A 20,991-nucleotide genomic window follows, 5' to 3' on the forward strand; every position below is an offset into this window, starting at 1 on the left:
ACGCCCATAAGCGTTCGCGGGTGCTGAGGTACCCAAGGTGGGGTTCAGGGACGATCTGGGATCCCCGAGAGAGACACCAAGAGGTCTGCCAGCGAGAGCAGAGAGAGGGGTTCATTTGTGTGTTCGGCACCAATGATTTGGGCTTAAAATAAATAAATGAGGGGAAAGCCGGTGGTATGGGTTAGCCAGCATTGTTATGAAGATAATATTTCTTACAACATGGTTGATCATATTTTTTGCAAGTAAAACGAATTCTTTTGTAATCATGACGGAATACCGACTTACACAACAATACATGTATAACTGGTGAAACAAAAACATCTGTTTGCAGTATTTATTTTAAGTTCTACTTTGAAGTGAATATGGTAGATTTAAACTTCAGGTTAGTAAAGTCTTGAGGAGCTACTGCACATCTTGGCATAGTCTTGCATTACATGAAAATTATATCAGTGTGACAGTATGACACTTTGGATTCCACTACTTATGTGTGTGACCTTTACATTAGATGTTGGACAAGAATTTATCATGGAGACACTTTTAACATTGTCCTCTGCCAGTCACTGATATCCCTGTTTGTGTGAAAATAGCTTCTTGTGTGCACCTACAACACAGTGACCTGATAGTTAAAATAAGATCAGCAGAGACATAGGCAGGATTTTGGAGATGTTATTATCTGATCTCTTATGTAGACCTGTTCTTCTTGCTAGGACGGCATATTACAAAAGGTTTGGCGGTAAAAAAAAGAATAAGACATGTTTGAAAATGGGCAATAGTTTCGACTTTAAATTAGATACAAATGTAGCAGGTGCACAGTCTATAAATAGAAAAATTAAGCTTTGTAATTTTAAAAGCTATGTCCAGTATGTAATCTTTCATGACTAGTTAGGTGTAAGACTAAGTAGTAGACAGTTCTCGAGAATACATTTGAAAATATGGAACACTCTTAACAACACGTTTAATTTTGAGTGTGCCATTCATGATTCCTCTTTAGACTTGCATACCCAAATACTACCACTGACAATGTTAAAAAGAAGATAATCATTATCCATCTCAGTAAATGGACGTTTGTGCCCTGAGTAGTATTCAGTTTTATTACAGAAAAAGAACCTATAATATAAGATGGAACAACCATTAGGTGAAGATGGGAAGGAGAAACTCCATTTTAACAGGAAGGAACCTCTATCAGATGGCTCGGGCAAACGCTGTCATCTGCTGTGACTGTTTGTGAGTGAGGAGAAAGAGGAGAGAAAATGGAGAATGCAGGAAGACAAGAAAAAACACAAACTATGAGGCAAGTCTGGACTTTATTTACTGTAAACCTACTAATGCTTTCACTTTGTGCGTATCACCCATCCTGGTCCTACATTCAACCATTCATTTGCTTTTCTCTTAATAACCAAAATTTTTGTATGTAATGTTTTTAAGCTTTCTTCTTTTCTTACTTACTTTCTTTGTTAAATTCAAATATTTGAATATATTCTTTTTAATTTTGCAGTGCTTTTAAACAATAATACATTTTTAATCTTTGCTTATGTGTCTAAGTGTTGTTGTTTTTTTTTGTTAATTTACAACAACATACCAATAACCAAAATGATCATCAGCAGCAGCATTGACATGTTTTTATTGTACTTTGGCTAAACACATGCGAAAGTAATGACATTCAGCCTCATGGTAAACTAACATAATAAACATCAAATGTGTTATATAGTCTGTACATGATCTCAGAATTAGTGTGACAAAAGACAAATTTCTTTTGGCCTGAGATAAAGTTAATGTACTAAAATACAGATGGGTTAAAATGCTTGACCCCTACAGAGGGTTTAGTTATGCTGTCAGGATCATTATGTGAGACTTTAGGACTGCCCTCTTGGCCTGGACCAGTGATTGAAAACCTTCAGCTTCGGAGTGACATACATATCTTTTACTAATCTCCAGTGGCTCCCTGTGGCTTTGACAAAACAAAGCAACAAAAAAACACAATTAAACATTTTTTTTAGTTCTGCATCATTGTTATATGTGTATTATAGACAGAATTTTAAGAAAGAAAATAGTTTTAATATTTTATCAGCTAAAATGTAAAATCTTACTCTTACTCTTAATTTTGTTTACTCTTAGTAACGTTGCATATGGATGTACATCCTACATACAAATATCTACTCCCATGTCCCCCTATAATTTAACCACAGGCTGTAATTTTACTTAAAAGGTTATGTTACATTTACTATAAGTAAAAGTTTAATTATTATTATTATTATTATTATTATCATCATTATTATTGTTGTTGTTGTTGTTGTTAAAAGCAAAGATTTTGTAGCAGCACACTGGGCAGAGTTTTCCACTAACATCTTCAAAACACCTAAAATGAAGGAATATAATTTGGAATAATCCAGCCAGATGTGGGGCTTAGAGAATCAACACCAAAGCACAATGAAGCTCTTCTTATGACACATACTAAGACACCTTAGTTGATGCTGTCTTTTTCACCCTTAAATAGAATGAGTCTGAGAATAAATGAACATTTCCTAAAAACAAAGTCAGAGTGAACATCTTTCATAGGTCAGTGCTTAAAACATGAAGACCATATTAATATAATATAATATAATATATCATATTAATAATAATGAAAGCTGATTCCTGTGAATGAAGAGTGTGTATGGAGATTTGCCAGTACTCTTCTGTGTCTTCTTTGCAGGACGGAGGGAGGTCATCTCGGGGTCACACGCTTTGTGACATGCAAGCGTGTCTTGTTTGTAGTGCCTTTGTTTGTTGCAGTGATGTGGGAGGGAAACAGCGACCCTCCCTGTATGTCTGCCAGAGTATCAGTGAGAATCAGCATGGGTGGATCATGAGACACATCACATCACTGCCTACCACCTCTATTTTCTTTCTTTCTCTCTCTCAAAAAAAAAAAAAAAAAAAAAAAAAAAATCAAACAGGACTCAACAAACACAAGGAAAAAAGTATGACAATGACAGCAGTTCTCCTTTTTTTATAGAGATAAAGAGATGGCATTGTACACACTTGAATTACAAATGATTAATAGTTTCCATGTGACCCAGAATAAGATCATTGGACTGGATGTGTGTTAACCCGATATCAGTTCGGTTACCCAGTCCTGTCATGAATTCAGGACTGTAATTATCACTGCGGAAGTGCATCCAAACTGAAACGATATCCTCAGGGTATAATGGAGCCATAATCCCATTATCCCTCCACCGACACACTGTCCTTACCTCCTCACCCTCTTCTACTGTGCTTGATATGCAAATGAGGTGCAAAAATGTAACCTGATCTCCATACGGTGCAAGTATGAGTCATCCTATGAGCCAAGAGACACCAGAGGTGAAGTGCAGTCAAACCTCACTTTATATTTTTTCTTTGAACAGGCCGTGCTAAACCTCTAATCAGAAAAATGGCCAGTTACTGAAATTTTCAAAAGACAACTTTAGTTAAAACAAATAACTGACGAATATAGCAAAATACAGTTATCTTTAGTTCCTTTGCAATGTATATAAACAATGTCACCCAAAATAGTTAAGTACATTTCCATACCCCTAATGTGCACCACTAGAGTAAGAGAAAACACTACACCCCCACGCAATGCGTTTCATTGTCTCCATCCAGTGGACAGAGCTCGTAATATCAAGTCTCTCAGCTGTGGTTTGCAGACACTACTTATGAAAGAGGCCACTTTGTTTCGGTCTTTATGCAGTTATCTTTATCCTTGCCACAATGCTCACTTTGAATGGATCTTAAATTATAAATCTATTAGTTGATATGAACAATTTATACATTTTAAATTTTATTCAGCCTTTACTTTTACTGGAACTTTCAAACAAATTTCAGTATCTTAGCAAGGTAGGATTACTGCGTCATACTACACAATTATATCTATGAAATTATGTAAGCTCAGGTACCTTGTTAGTTAGTACATTCATAACTTAATCCATCCTAAAACACGATATCCGGAAATAACCAACAACAAAAATAAAAGGCTCAATAATAACAACATTATTTTCTTGTGTTCAGGACTAATTTTAAGACAAAAAAACGTTATGAATGTATTAAGTAACAATAGGTCATTAAATTACACCTTCTGGAAGACGTGGGTGTCATTTTTTACTGATTTTTTTTTTTATTTCATACATTTTAGTTACACATACACAGTATTTTTCCATTTCATATCAGCCATATTGACTGTTCTCCCCTTGCCACAGGACAGCAGCTTGGGGACTCGCGTCAATATCGCGTCGCTCAATATAATGAAGTAAACATGTTCAAAACAAAGAAGCGCTACTTTTTCCGAGGGTTTAGCATGGGCCCTGAACTAAACACGAGGCATGCGCATGGACATGCAGACTGACGTCTGACATGTGGTAACGTATGGCTTTTTCTAACGCGATTAAAAAATACAACAACAACAAAAAACCAATTTTCTTAGAAACCACGGAAAAACGATCTATAACAAAATCAAATTAATATTTGTCCTATTTTGTTCATTTAAGTGAGCATCAGTGCTGCTTTTAGTTTGTGGAGGTAGTGTATGAAACGTGGGGAACTAGCTACAATTTATTGCCTGAGCGGAGTCTAATATCTGTCAAATCCAACATGTTAGGAGTCACGTTTTTATTTGTGAAAGTATTATTTTTAGGAAATATTTCATGTTTCCGTCTTGACCTCTAGGGGGAAGTGTTGCATTCTTTTTAGCAGCTGAGCCCTGTTGCTTTATCTTAAAACTCAAGGTTTCCAGGAATACAGCCTTGTCTGTTTTTTGTTTGCATTTCTACATTAGTTCCATGTTCGCTCAATCATATCAGACACCTCAGATACCAGATGGGACACAAAATTAGGCTGCAAGCCTACAAAAATCCCAATCGATACTGCCTGGAGAATAATTTTGTGTTCGCTGAGAACACTGAAATATCACTGGAAAGGTATTGTATTATCAATCATTTTTGGCCTGTGTTTGTCTTTGCAGTTTTGTTTCATATGCACTGTAGAATGATAGCAAGAGAAAAACACAAAGCAAAGCCAAAAAAAAAAAAAAAAAAAGAATGGCGGTAAAACAAAGCCATATGGGAATTCTCTTTTTTTCACTTCTGTCAGGGCTTTCCTTTTTGCTGAAGGAAGCAGCAAGCTTCCCAGAACACTACAGAAAGCACACAGTGCATGTTTGTAAATGTTTAATAAATAACAATATCAACAACAACATTTATTAAAAAAACACTTTTGGTTTTATCAGGCCTGGGTCAAATTGTATTTGCAAAGTTGTGGATTGATTTAGTCTTCTTCAGTAAGTGGGCTGCATGACAGTATAATGACTGGCAGAAAAGAAGCTTGACTGTGTTGTTGTGCCAAAAGTCCTAGAGGCTGCTACTCTGTCATAAGCTGAGCTGCAGTTTAAGGTTAAGGCAGGTTTAAGCCTGTGCTTTCTGCAACCAAATCACATGGTCTTTTAAACCCAAGGTCTGTGTCTGTAAAAGCTGCAGCTTTAAAATGTTGAATGAAACCTTTTGCATTTACCGAATAGCTGTCCAACATAAGAAAAAATCAATATATAAGTAAAGGACATATTTCTGCCTTTAATATCTTCAAGTGTCAAACTAATGTCATAGCGCAGTTACATTAGAGGAGTTTGGGTTGGGAGATCCGTTCATAACAGCTATATATAAACTAGTGCAGCAACACAAGTTCAGTTCAGGCCTTAAGCACTAAGATAGCAATTTCATCTGCATCAAAATAAAAGAGAATTATATGAGCAATATTTGTATTTATCAAAAGCGATACTAGACTACAATGATCAGACACACACAGCATATTGTTTCAGAGGTATTTCTAAATTCTTTGTTGAGCAGTTAGTAATCAAGGAAAGTCAGACAGCTGAAACCAGTTTCCTTAATTACCATTTTCAGAGTCTGAATGACATATGGATGTTTGGAGCAGATCTTATAATCATCATTCATCATGTAAAGGTGCCATTTAGTTGTGGTTCTGCTGCATTTTGGGTCTGTATTTGTAGATGTGGTATAAGTGATCATTTGAAAGTAAAGTATAAAAGCAAAAGATCATCTGCTTGTACCTGTATGCTCTGCCTTAACGCAATGAAACAGAATTAATCTTTCATGCTTTTTTATACACTATAAAATGTTCTCCATTTGAATTGCACTGAATCAGCAAATTTACCTCCCGTCTGCAGTTTGGTTTGTTTCCATTTCCTGTCATTATGGCATCCTGGCATTTGATTGTTGCTCCTGGATGATAAATATTTATTACGCCTCCTATTTACCTTTGTAAATGTATGGAGCTAAAAAGTTTCCATAGAGTAAGAGGGGGGAAATGCTATTGAGGCCATGTTTTATTACACTAAGCTACTACTTTTTCCTAATGTTTTAATTAGTTTGTTTCCATGTTTAGTTTATTTTTGTGGACTATTTAGGTGTATAGTCAGGTAGTATGCACATCAGACCTCCCTTCTCACTGTTTTCTCCTTTGGAAAATTTATGCGCTTATGAGATGACTTTTCGGGACTATGCAACGCTGGAAAATGATGCTACAAAAATTCAATAAATTCACTCATTTGGAGCATGGCTTTGCCACTTTTACATTACTGGTTGGATACATCAAACACAATAAGTGTATAATAGAATATAATTTTATAATTTGGAGAATCTTTACACCAACAAATTCCTTCCAAGCCTTCGGCATTTAAAAGATGCACGTTTGTGCTTGAAACATCAGATACAGCAATGCTGAAAACAGAGAGGAAATGGTTGGAATGAGCCACAGAGGAAACAGTTGTGCACTTAGTATAGCAAACATGACCCATGAATGTATGCAATATGTGTATATTAGGGGTGCAACGATACACAAAATTCACTGTTCGGTTCGGTTCGATACTTTGGTGTCACGGTTCGATATTTTTTCGATACAAAAAAAATGTTCATTCCTTTTTAGTTTGTTATTTATTAAAATTATAAATATATATTTTAGCTCAAAAGTACAGTTTTTAAATTTAATGTTGCTGAAACAACAAAGTAATAAAAAAAAATTAATATCTGATTGAGGAATCACTCATCTTTGGAAAAGAGAGTTTATTACAGAGAAATGGCTCTTTCCAAAATAAAAGCTATACTATACACTTCTTCTGGGGTATATTCTCAGCAGCATATTAACCTCTTAAGCCCCAAGGGGGTTTCTGAGCTTCCTGCTCGAAAATGTAATGCCCAAATTTAATTGATTATTTCTCTGCAATTACAAACTCTGTCCTTACAATCTTGGTATCAAAATAAAGCTAACACTTGGGAAATTTCATCAGAGGTGTAAATAGTGAATCAGATATTACTGTGTCAAAGTTACTGAGACTGGAACACAGAAAAAGTAAGTAGCTTTTATCCTCCCCTAATTTTTTTTTTAAATTTTTAGCATATAACCCTTTGAAAAATATGCCTCAGATTACATTTGGTTCCAGAAATCCATTAACCAACATATAAACATCATCTGTGCAAAGATTTATGTTTCTAAAGTGAAACAGTGAAAAATTACAGCACTGTCAATACATGAATATCCAGACGTTGTACAAAAATGTCCAATTTTGGCACACAATTGGACACCATGCCAGTTGATTTTTTTAGGCATTAAAGAGCAGAAATTAATAAATTTTATTAACAGGCCTAAACATGCTTTTTTAAAATATATATTTTTGAAGAATTAACCACACATTTACATGGCAACGGCCCTTTTCTGCAGCGCATATAGGGCGTTTAATTGGCCTCTGGCCCTTTAAACTCCGAGGGGCTGTAACTTTGGTTTCTTTTGGTCAATTTGCGTGATTGACACCTCTTTTTAATGTTTGAGCCAATAGATTCACAGTGACAATGCCATGTTCATGTCACGTCAACCAATCAGACGTTGTAATGCCAAAACCCACGTGGGCCCAAATTTACTGCATGTGGCGTCTGTTCAGTCACGTGTCTGTAGGTGGGTCTAAAATGGAGGTTGTTGATGGAAAACTGCACTGACCCGGGCTAGGTAGGCATGGCAACTACTGTTAATCACGTGGCTACCGGCTACCAGCGAAAATAACAGAGGAAATCAGGAAGGTAAGCCAATTTCTGTCTTAGCTCATTTGCGCTGCTGTGTGTTTTTGTGGTCTTCTTTTGTGGCTCATTCAGTGAATTTTGGTCTGATCGTGGTGAAACTTGGTGTGTGGAGTCAGTGATAGCTCTGGAAGCTAACCAGCCCATCTTTAGCCGGTTACAGGAAGTCTGAAGAATTTCTGGTTCGGTTTTGTTTGTTTAGCAGACTTCTGTGCATTTACGTACTGCTCGTTTAATCATGGCTTGTTTTCGGTGTGTTTGGTGGTTGTAGAAATGGTTTATATGACGTGATCTCCTCCTTTTTGCCCCTGTACCGGGGCATGGGGCTTAAGTGGTTAAACATATCAGGTCCCCATAAGGAGAATCACGTGCTAACGGCTGTCTAAATGACTCGGGTAAAGTTTGTAGCATGCTGCTTGTTGTTTTTGTCTGCTTCCACTTGTCTTTGCACTAGGATGATGTCGGAGTAAATGTGCAGTCATATTTGTTGTGTTCCCACTAGTGCTGTCAGCGTTAATCTGAAATGACATTAAGGCCACAACATGGCAAGTCTCTGTTAACGAGCTACCGCAGATCGCCCTGTGCGTGGGGCTGGACGGCCAACACGTTAACGAGCTAACCTGCTAACACACTAGTTCCCACCCATGTAATTGAGCATCGCGTGACACATCCAACATACTGTTTTACTTTTGTCCATAACACGCTTACCTTCAGGGTCATACTTCACATGAAAACCAAAATAGTTCCAAACGCCAGATCTGAATAAGGGTGGGGGAGGTTCAATTTGCCATGTTGCAAGGAGCTTAACTTCTGTCTCGCTAGCTTGCCCTGACCTCAGTGAATCTGCGTTTGACTACTCCGCCTAGGCTACACTGTCAAGCGCAGATCCACTGAGAGCTCAACACAGACAGCATCGTCAGAAGGAAAGTTGATAAAATAAATTAAAAATTTTGTATTGTTGATACATATGCATACCGAACCGAAAGCACTGTATCAAACGGTTCAATATCGATACGAGTATCGTTGCACCCCTAGTGTATATGTATATAAAAATATTTCCTGTCTGTATTTTAGAACATTTTTCAGTGTGATGCTTAAAAGTTATGATAAATCCAGAGCACGCACACTTGTCAAACTGAGCACGTAGCTGCGTATTGAATTTCCATAAGCTGAGTCTGATATAAACCACAGCTAAAATAGATACCGGCACAGCTACACCCCCTGTAGCGTGGGACTTCAAACAGTTAAAAAAAACAAACCCCAAAGCAAACAACCAAAACACAAAACCAGCTGCAGATACTCTTTGACCCAGGTCTGGTGTGTATACATGCAGTCTTGATACTTTGACATATACTAATAATTTACTTTGTGCAGAGGTTGAGAAGTTTTTGGTGATAAATTACGTGAAAAAAGTCACTTCGGCCTGCCTGTTAGCTTGTCTGTATATGTACTGCATTTGGGTTTGTGAATCTGTGTGCGTGTGTCGTAAGTCTTCATTGCCGCCAGGACTTGCGACTGAGCACGCACACACAGGCCACGTTAATGCGTATGTGCCTCCACGCCACCAGGTTCTGGAATGAAGTCAGCGCTCGCACAAAAGTGTGTGAATTAGTACAGTAGGAGTTCCAGTGTCTCGCATCAATTCCTAAACAGCCTGAGCTGCCTGATCGAGGGCTATGACATGTCGTCTCGAAGAAGTACTGCTTCATGTTGACATTGTTGATTTTCACGTCTGGGAGGACTGTCACCTCTCTGCCTAAGGTGTCCGTGGCTTTGGTCTTGTTGACCACCCAGACACTAATACTCTCACATACTGAGTACATCCCGCGGTGTTGAGGCTGCCCTGCTTGCCTTCGGGTCCTTCTACCAGCACCCTGTGACCCCGATGGCTCTGCATCAGGGGGCTGAGAGCTAAAAAGCACTCTGGGTGAGAGGTAGTGGCGCTTGGTGAAGAGTTTGGGATCGACAACCGGGATAGAGTCTGGGTTGTCACTTGGAGTGTTTTCCTGTGCCGCTGTGGTGGTGGTGTACAAGTCCCCTCTGGTTGCGGCCACAGCCTGGGCACTTAAGAAGAGGAACAGGACCAGCATGGACGACCTCATGGGCACACGACCTGAGGGTGTCAATAAGAACGAAAAACGCATAGATGTTACAGCGGATATGAAACATCACATATGAAACATAGACTTCTTCAGCAGACATGAAGTAACATCAACATTAATATGTATAGGATGTTTCCAAGTGATAGTCCCTTTCTCTTGTTTTCTTTTTGGTATCCAGTAACTCCTGACGGAAATAAGTGGTTCTTTAGCAGTTAACGCGTTATTGTTGTGCTCACCATACGTATTATATCACTGCTTATAGGCTTCCTGAAGCCGTGACAGGTGGAGGTTTGAAAACAAAAACAATGAAAAATGCTATAATGTTCTTTAGAGCTGTGAGGAGGTGCAGAATGTTGTAGAATTTTATATTGTATGCAATTAACATGTATAATTTTGCAGTTTTAAAATTATGTGAATGTTCTTTTGCTTACCTAGATAATAATAGTGAATTTTAATTTTTTTATTTTTTTTTTTACAATGCAGTATTAATCTCCACATGCACTTATTCAATCCTCAGCATGTTGAACTGTGAGATTCCCTTTATGTACGTGCATGCTGGAGCTCTTGTTTAAAGCAGAAGAAACCCCAAACATCTTTCCTGACATTAAGTGTGATGACTTACCGTTAACAGTTTTTACATGCACTATTTATTAAAAGTCTGTGTTTGGCATTGCTAAGGGTGGAGTCTGCAAATCCTGATTAGGCAGCTGCTGCCGAGGCTGCAGAGTCCCTGAGCTGATTTATACATGTAAACAGAAAGCAGTACAATGTTTCATATCTAATTTAGCAATAATATAAAAAAATTACTGACTCAATTACATCCACAAGATGACAGTGAACTCTCTTAACAGTCTGTGGCTGCCTGAAGACATTCTCTGGAGTTACTTCATGTGTACACCATTTATCGTCCCAGTGATCACTGCAGCAGGCTAAGGCTATGAGTCACGCACACTGTTGTATTCCCTGTCTTTTATTTCACACAGGATGTGATAGATTTTTTAAATTGATAACATGTGAATTGTGGATATTAAGCAATGGTGAGTAAGGATAGCCCAGGAATTTCATAGTAAGTATCCATAAAGGTCTTAGAGGTTTTTAATCTTAATTCTAAACTATTTAAGACCACTACAACACTGGCATTTTCTTGTAAAGTTAGGATGGAGAATTTCCTCCTTTATAAATTGTATGGTGGATGATTTTCATAATTGATCAAACTGAATATTGGAAGTAGGTGTGTGGCCACTTTTATTTAGAAGTTATAGCCACTCATTTTCTGGTTTCTACTAATTTGAGTTTCTGAGCTGCTCCTGTCTGAAGTGTTTGTACTGTTGGTGGCATATACTGTAGATGTAGGTATGCGACTAGTTTTATGGCTTGCTGTGTTACAGAGACAATCTTAAGAAGTTTGTGCTTCATTTAAAATGTTTTATGGTTTCTGTTACATAACACTATTTAGGAGATATGTATCTATTCATCTTATTGATGTTACTTGGTAACCTACCTTCATTGTGATAGTTGATGATTTAGCACTGCACATGTTCTTTCAAAAATGGTGACATAAACAATGTGGCTTAAACCTTGGCATAACATAGAAACTTCTATGTCTAAAAATGTTGGGCTATGTCATGGGGACTACATCCATGTTTTATAATGTGTATAATACAACCCATAAGCCTTGTTTGTTTGTTTGTTTGCTTGTTTCTTCCCAGTGATAGCAGTGCACTTTAGTGGCTGCGGCAGTTATGAAGTGAGAAAGTCAGATGATGGGGTGCACAGAACTGAATGAATGACAGTTAAGGTTGAGGAATGGGTGAATGGGTCAATAAAATGCCAGACTTTAATATAGAAGACTGTTGTTTGTTTACTGCAGTTCATTTCCTTGGTCAAACCCTCATTCAGTGTCTCCTAAAAGCAGTGTTTTCCAACCATTCTTATGGCACATAGGTGTGCCATGAGAAATGATCAGGTGTGGTGTGGAAGATTATTTGGTTTCACCTGACTGGTACACCAAGCGACCGGTGTGAGTAACGGGAAGAACAATTAAATTCTCTTCCACCAGAGGACAGTACAACATCTTGCTCCAATTTAATGGGTTACCAACTGCCTTTATAACCGAAGAAGACTAATAAAAAATTACTTAGTCATGCTGCAAGTGAGATAACTCAGCATGGAGTAGCAAAAGGTAAATATTTGAAAGGAAAAAGTAGTCCGTCTGACCTGGGTCCTGGAGAAAATTCCAACCCAGATGAAGGTGCTAGTGTGAGTAGTGGTCAGAATAAAGCAAAAAAGGTATACTGGGAGGAGACACAAATCCAGCCTCTGGGAGTCACAAGCTACTGCCAGGTCCAGTGATCAATGAGGAAAGAGGAAACCTTTATGGATACTTGTGATTAAGACTAAGAAAATAAGAGGAAATTCCTGCACCATCCTTACTAAATTATCATTTTTGTTGGTGATATGTCGTGTGATTTTTCTAATGTGAAATATGTGTGTGGGAAACACTGTTCTAGAGTATGACCACTCAAAAACCTGTTTTTATTTTTGTAAACCTGATACTCTTCTTTCAAGTTGAAATGAAACTTAACTGATGTGAAAAGTACTTGCTTTATTTGCCCCATTCAGTAAGACTAATCCGTTGATACGGGTTATTTGACTTGGGTTGAAGGACTAGTTGGAGAGATTATAAATCCCATATTTTGTACTGTCTGCTTCTTTAATTCCCAAGAGATCACCACAGTGGATAGATACACATGTTTATTCGGGACAGACTTTGTGCCGGATGCTCTTCCTGACATTTCTATTTGTGTGGACTTGGGACTAGCATTAGCTTGTGACTCCCAGAGGCTGGATTTGTGTCTCCTCCTGCAGGTTTTACATATCACCCTGGGTCAACACACCTGAATCACATGATTAGTTTGTTACCAGGCCTCTGGAGAACTTTAGGACATGTTGAAGAGGTAATTTAATCATTTAAATCAGCTGTGTTGCATCAAGGACACATTTAAAACCTGCAGGACATTGGCCCTTGAGGTCTGGACTTGGACACCGTTGATCTAAATCAGGGGTGGGCAAATGGCTAAATTAGCTCCTCAACATGTCCTGAAGTTCTCCAGAGGCCTGGTAACGAACTAATCATGTGATTCAGGTGTGTTGACCCAAGGTGAGATCTAAAACCTGCAGGACCCTCGAGTCCTGGAATTGCCCACCCCTGATCTAAATTGTCCAAAAAATGTACACAGTACTGTTTATTAAAAAAAGGAAAACTAGACAGAAACAGAGCTGAATTAAATGGTGGAAAATGAAAGAATAGCATACCCAAAAAAACAAAATTACCCATCAGAGTAGGCGTGACATTACGTAGGGAAATATATAATTGACATTATTGTGACGTGTTTGATATCATTTTATTTTCATCGTGTCATGACTCACCACAAAACACAGAACAGAACATCTGTGTTTAATGGCTTAATTTAGTTGACAGGCTGTGTTCTTTCATTTAATACAACAGGAATCACAGGCATGTTAACACCTGTGATAGCTACAATAGCAGGCTCTGTTGGGCAGGCTTATTACACGCTGTGTTTGCCTCAGGTAGCAGGGTGAGCACTTGTGGATTAAAATTGTTGGCAAAACAAATCAAAAGAAAAACCATAGCCTGTGCAACAATACATAATGTGAGCTAGAACTAAAATATTATAGGTTTTTTAAGGTCTGTCTAGTTCAAGTTATTAATACCTGGTGCAACATTTTGACATGACAAAATCATTACTGCATCATTGTTGGAAATAAACAGACAAAGGCAGTGAAGATATGCCACACCTCTTTTTTTTCTGCCTTTAAGTGCCAATTTAGATTACTTTAGGGGACAGAGGAAGATCACTTTATAGCACAGCATAGCAAACATCACACAGATTAAATTAACAAGGAAAAAACTTAAGATGGGAACAATATCTTCCCAGGAGCAGCATTGCTTTTAGTAAAAAGAAAAGTGAAAGACCAGCAACAATGCGGTGTCTATGTTCTCTTTTCGTCAACACATTAATGGCTCAAATGTACCCAATGTGTGACATGGCTTATTGGCACATTGAAATTGAGCAGAGTCAATTTTTTGTAATGTTTCAGATTTTTGGAACCGGGGGAATAACGGAGGAAAATAAGTGCTGATAAGCTTAAAAAAGAAATTTCAGAGCTGAGTGAAACAAACAAAGAAACCGGTGCACCAATATTGTAAAATGCCTAATCTAATGCCTCCAGATGATTTAGTATTTAACCCCATTCATATCTTCTATTTATGTTTTTCTATTTTTTATACTTTGGTTATTGTCTAATATTAAAATGTGTTTAATATTATAATATGTACGTGTGGCACATATGCACACAAAAAAGAAATTAAAAAAAACAAACAGAAATGGGACAAAAACTTTTGACAGCACTATAAACCTACAGGTCTAGAAGTAGCAGCTGTTGCTACCACACAAGCCATAATTAAAATAATCTAAAAACCACAATCTCTCTTTGACATCTGGTTACATATTTTCCAGCTTTTTCTGCGCATCAACGTTTAAATGAAAATGTAAACACTGGCTTTACTGGTCTCCATATTTACTTCTGTGCAAGAGCAAATGTGAGTGACGCCTTTGTTATTGTTTTTCGGCGCATGCAGGTCAGTTCAGGCCAGTGACCAGTTTACACTGGAATCTGATATTAGCAGCACTGAATGGATAATGTGAAAAAAACAAACAAAAAACAAACAAACACTGAGGACTGCAGTGTGAACACAGCCATGCTGAATAAGCACAGTGTTGCTAGCTTTACATATGTATTATCTACAACAGACATCTACAACAAAACAAGACAAACACATGAAAAAAACTGACCTGTTTCGAGACTTGTTTGCATTTACATATATATATATATATATATATATATATATATATTAGGGGTGCAACGATACTCGTATCGATATCGAACCGTTCGATACAGTGCTTTCGGTTCGGTACGCATATGTATCGAACGATACAACATTTTTAATTTATTTTATCAACTTTCCTTCTGATGATGCTGTCTGTGTTGAGCGCTCAGTGGATCTGCGCTCGACAGTGCAGCCTAGGCGGAGTAGTCGAACACAGATTCACTGAGCGCAGGGCAAGCTAGCGAGACAGAAGCTAGGCTAGTTGCAACATGGCAAATTGAACCTCCCCCACCCTCATTCAGATCTGGCGTTTGGAACTATTTTGGTTTTCATGTGATGTATGACCCTGAAGGTAAGCCTGTCATGGACAAAAGTAAAACAGTATGTTGGATGTGCCAGCAATGCTCAATTGGTGGGAACTAGTGTGTTAGCGCAGTTAGCTCGTTAATGTGTTGACGTCTTCCAGCCCCACTCATGAGGTGATCCGCGGTAGCTCGTTAACGGAGATTTGCCGTGTTGTGACGTTAATGTCATTTCAGATTTACGCTGACAGCACTAGTGGGAACACAACCAATATGACTGCACATTTACTCCGACATCATCCTAGTGCAAAGACAAGTGGAAGCAGAGAAAAACAACAAGCAGCATGCTACAAACTTTACCCGAGTCATTTAGACAGCCGTTAGCACACGATTCTCCTTATGGGGACCTGATATGTTTAATATGCTGCTGAGAATATAGCCCAGAAGAAGCGTATAGTATAGCTTTTATTTTGGAAAGAGACATTTCTCCATAATAAACTCTCTTTTCCAAAGATGAGTGATTCCTCAATCAGATACAGGGCTCGCAAAATCGCTAGCCCGACGGGGCTTTTTTCCAGTCGGGCTACCAAAATCTATCTCTGCCCTGCCCGTCGGCCTATCCTAGGAAGGAAAAATATATGTCAATGCTTTTGCATTCTTTTGGAAATGTAGCTGGGTAATTATGTCATTGGCATCGGCCACTGTCAATATGTGACATACTGAAATCGCGTTTGAATTTGCGCTTGTTTTTTGCTTTCACTTTGCAATCGCGTGAACTGTGTATAGAGAGCGACAGTACTGATTGGTGAGTGATGATAATTTGCGCACCAATTCCTCTGACATCGTCTTATCAATCGTTAGCTTACTATGCAAACATGACAAGTGAAATCTCCCGCAGCTTAAACATGTGAGAGGTTGATCGCGCAGAGAATCGCTGAGCGTTATGTTAGTGCGTGTGTAAAAGCAGCAGGATATATATTTTAGTTCTGCTGAGCCAAATAAGACAGGTCAGCGTGAAGAAGTGACAGCCAAAGAAAAGCTTACCACAAAACGGAAAGGTTATGACAAATCAGACTATAAGGAAAAAAGAAAGTGCAGCTTTATGGTTTCATGGACAAAAGAATTTCTGTGGCTGCAATATGACGAGCTAAATAACCAGGGCTGCACATAAGTGGTCCGCAGGTGCGCATTCGCTGTCAAAATAAAAACCCGCACAAGATAAGAAGTTGCAACGCGTGTTTGCGTACATAAGATTTTCAGGAGGACAGACATTTGTTTAGAACTCTTAAAGATGTCGAAGAAGCTCCTTTAAGCAGTTACTGTGATGTTCCTCCACCTCCAAAGAAATGTCAGAAGGAGTCCGAACCACAAAAGAAGCGCGTATTCTCTGAAAAGTGGTTGCAGGAGGTGAGCTGGCTTCAAACAAATGATGAACGCACAGAGATGTGGTGCAGAATGTGCCGTGAAAATTTAATAAATGACAAATTAATAAAAAGGCATGAACATTTTTTTTGTATCGAAAAAATATCGAACCGTGACACCAAAGTATCGAACCGAACCGAACCGTGAATTTTGTGTATCGTTGCACCCCTAATATATATATATATATATATACCTTTTCAGTGTATCCACGTGAACTGTACCACCTCTGTGGCTCCTAGAGGATGTGATTAGAGTTCTGTGTGTTATGGGCACCTCCTGCCATGAGGCCTGGCTGTGGCTGCCATCCAGCACACCTCTGCCTCTTCAATCCTGTTGACAGACAAGTGGAGAAATTGTCTTAGCCAGCTCGTAAACCCACTGTAAACACATTCTTTGCAAGACAAATAAGGGAAGAGAACATTAATGTGTTTTTCCCCTCTCACCACATCGTTACATACTGAAACATATTGAAACAAGAAGCAGACCTCCATCATGTACATTATTCCAGGGGGTGGAAATGGCGTGTTTAACGTTAACACAATAACATTTGTCTGAATTCTTGGACACATGAGCTTTGACAGATTTTCTAGACTTAAACAGTTGTGTACCTTCAGACAGATATCCTCAAACATTTAAACTTGAATGAATATTTACGAGCAAGTCAGAACCAGATCACTATGGAATTTGGTATTTTGTACAGCATATGAGTGCATAACAGAATATTTAGACACTCTAAGCCATTGTGATAAATGAAAACATCAGTTTTACTGTCTCGTCTCGTCTCGCTCTATTTTATCACTGCATTTTATTATTGATTTGATTTGGTACAGACAGCCACAATTCATTTTTGTGCAGTGATGAAAGGCGTTTGAGCTTGATCATCCATCACACTAACCAGACGCAGAACATTTGTTCCTGTTGCCATATTACTGTACTCGTGGGTTCTAATATTAAACCTGCCAAGGAGAAAATATTTAAGAGCTCATTCCAGAAAACACTGTGTCCCGAAACTTAATTGTAAACGTGTTTTCATTTTAAGCTATGCTTTTAAATCATGTTGAGCAAGTTAAAAACAGTAAGATATGGCACGTGTGCAAAATGACAGAAATGTAAGCAGCTTATATAAACAGAAGTAAATGGGCTGTTAATCAAAATTACTGTGGCGTGCTCCTGTGCAGATTCTGCAGCAGCACAGGAACTGTTCAGCATCTCAAAAGAGCTGGTCTCCACCTGTCAATTCAACTTGTGACCCTGTAACAGCAGCATGTGGTCTTTTTAGAAACAGGAAGCCTGCTTTTGTGATTTTTGTGTTATGGTCTCAAATGCTGCTACATGCACTCTGCAGACTACATTGAAGACTACAGTGCTACGCACCAGGTGCCAGTACTGGAAGAAAGCTGTGGAGAAAAAAGCTGTGCTCAATAAAACTAGACAATAAAGTTATAAAATTATGTTTTGGTAATGTCAGAATTTGACATAAACAACATGAAAACATAAATACCCTCCCAATGAAGACAACATTGACTTCATTGTCATACCAACAATAGATAACAGTAAATAACATTTCTATTCATGGAAATTAACTTTTGATATATGAAATCTCCTGCAGTTTGAGGTTTTCTCCTTCAGAAAAGAAGTTTTAAAAACAGCAAATTAAGTTAACTAAAATTAGGTTTTGAACAATCTAACAAAAATCCAGACAGATGCAAAAGGTCTGTTTAATTCACAATTTTTCTTCTATTGTCAGTAATTCCCTGAAAACATCATTTTGGACTTTGGCTTCCAAAGGATACATTGGTCAGTTTCTAAAAGGTCTATATGTGTGCAGTAGACTGCTGCTATGAATTTTAATAATAGTGCCTATTCTTGTGTTGAATTGGATAAACTTTAAGTTTCAAGATACTTAACAATACTATATAAGAGTAGTATATAAATGTATATCCATGTAAAAGCGAAAACTATAAATCAACCAGTCCTTTGTTCAAGTAGGCCATTGTTCATGCCGTTCACGGTAATGCCGGTATAATGTTAGGTAATGATAAGAAAATGAAATATCGCGATAGAATATGGGTAAAATGCGCATTTGCAGTGCCTTTGTTTTCATACATACATGGCAGAAAAAGCGTGCCGGTGACAGAGAATGAGAAGGGCGAAAGAGGATGAAACAGACGAATCAGAATTGGTTTGTAAAAATGCTGCAACTTCAGTGGTGTGGAACTGGTTTGGCTTTCATCTGTCAAATACAAAACAAAGCACTATTTTTGATAGAGCACGCAAGTGGGCCGTGGTTATTACCGTGTTTTTCGGAAAATAAGTCGCTCTTAAAATCCTTTGATTTTCTGAAAAATCAACAGTGCCCCTTATAATCCAGTGCTCCTTATGTATGAATTCTGGTTGTGCTTACTGACCTCGAATCAATTTTATGTCGTACACGGCGCTCGAAAATCTGTCAAAAAATGTTTTAGTACGACTTTGCTAAGCTACAAACCCGCACCACTTGATGGATTGTTGGAGCATTATGGCTATTGTAGTCAGGAGCCTTGCGGAGTGATACGTACTGTGCAACATTATTTTACATTATATTACCATATTGTGTGTGTATAACCTCTTTTTAAGTTTTGTGGATATTATACATGGTTATGCTCAGGATATGTCAGCCAATTTCCACTGGAAATACCTTTTGGTTAAACTGTCAGCAAGGAATTTGCATAAAAAAACAGCTGCTTGTTTAAGTGAAAATACATTGATGGATTTATTTATTTTTTGCACTAATACAGTTGTGGAGATGTAAAGTATGTTGTCTCGCGTCAATTATATCGTCAGTTATATCCTTAGCGCAGATTGTAGCCAATCACATGCGAGGATATAGGATAATATCATTATGGAAAAAACAGAGAGGGTGAGAGACGCGACAGTCAAGTGGAGTGTGCGTCTGTCCTCTCAGTAAGTGAGTGACAGTAGACAGCGGTGAGGAGGGCTCTGCGAGTGCATTGCAAAAACATTAATATGCCTGACACCCGTAAATGAAGCAGCATCTGGCTGCAGTTTAAAGACTTTTTTGTCTTGGTCTTGGTCTCGTCTCTACGTTGTCTTGGTCTTGACTCGGTCTATCTTGTTCTTGTCTTGGTCTCGATACCCTCTGGTCTTGGTATTGTCTTGGTCTTGGTTTAGGTGGTCTTGACTACAAGTCTGCCATGACTTGAATAAAATAAGTGTAAATCTTTAATGAACTTGCTTTGCCCCAAGGTCCTTTTGCAAAATGACAGGAGGCAGGGGGCCAGCTAATAAAGAAATGCCCATTCATTTTTTTAACCTTTTATCCAGTTCAGAATTACAGGTGATTTAAGCGACAAAGCGAGCACGCCCTGGATGGGTCGTCAGTCTTTCACAGGTCTAATGCACAGACACAGATGTTTAAAATATTATTCTAGAAATATTATTATTTTTTAAAAAAATTTTACAATTGCATTCCACAACTACAGATGCATATTACATGCAAATGCTTTGGTTATTAAAAAATAATACAGTAATTATTAACTGATAATGAATGAATGAATTAAAAATTATAATTTATGTATTAAAAGACATAAATGATTGGCTTATGCTGCGTTTAATGAGTGAATAAAGGTCGTTGTTTCAGCAGATTTTTGTGAAAATGGCAAAATGTAATTGTGCTTAACAATAATGGATTCGAGTTATTAAGGTCAATTCTGTTTAACAGTGTAGTTGAGCATATCCAAAAAGATTGTGATCATGTTAGCAGAAAACAAATGTGAATTATTTTGAGGATCTGAATTTGGGTCAGTGACACACACATTTACAGCTACTGACCTGTTAAAAAATAACATGCAGCCAGATGTGAAAAGTGAACGTGACATCCGTTCAAGTTACTAGGTGGGCTATAAATATGCATCTGACACAACTGTACACATTAGTGTGCGCTGGGGCATTGCACATCGCTCTACTTATTGAGACTTGAAGCAGATGGGTAACAGCGGCACATGGCTATACGGGAAAGATGTGGATTTGTGTTGACTCATCACTGCCCGATGACTGAGTGGAATAAAATTGCCCCGTCTGTTTGATGTTAACACAGTAAAGAAAATGGTATTTCTTGGCACACTTTACTGTTGAATAAACTAGACGCTCTCAATTGG

At 38.1% G+C, this 20,991-nt stretch overlaps 1 protein-coding gene across 2 annotated transcripts in view; it reads right to left on the reverse strand.

Moving 5' to 3' along the window:
• The window catches only part of ngfb (nerve growth factor b (beta polypeptide)), a 122,749-nt gene that overhangs the window by 82,741 nt on the left and 19,017 nt on the right, over nt 1-20,991 (reverse strand). Inside the window, exons 3-4 of one of the 2 annotated variants that reach the window (XM_085159177.1) lie at nt 17,028-17,164; nt 119-10,209 (exon numbers count right to left, since the gene is read on the reverse strand). In XM_085159177.1, coding sequence (XP_085015303.1) covers nt 9,590-10,198 — 609 coding nt within the window. In that variant the 5' untranslated portion in view covers nt 10,199-10,209; nt 17,028-17,164 and the 3' untranslated portion in view covers nt 119-9,589. The other variant, XR_014874043.1, reaches the window with a different exon arrangement.

The sequence above is a fragment of the Neolamprologus multifasciatus genome, chromosome 5, assembly GCF_963576455.1.
Source record: "Neolamprologus multifasciatus chromosome 5, fNeoMul1.2, whole genome shotgun sequence".
NCBI lineage: Eukaryota > Metazoa > Chordata > Actinopteri > Cichliformes > Cichlidae > Neolamprologus > Neolamprologus multifasciatus.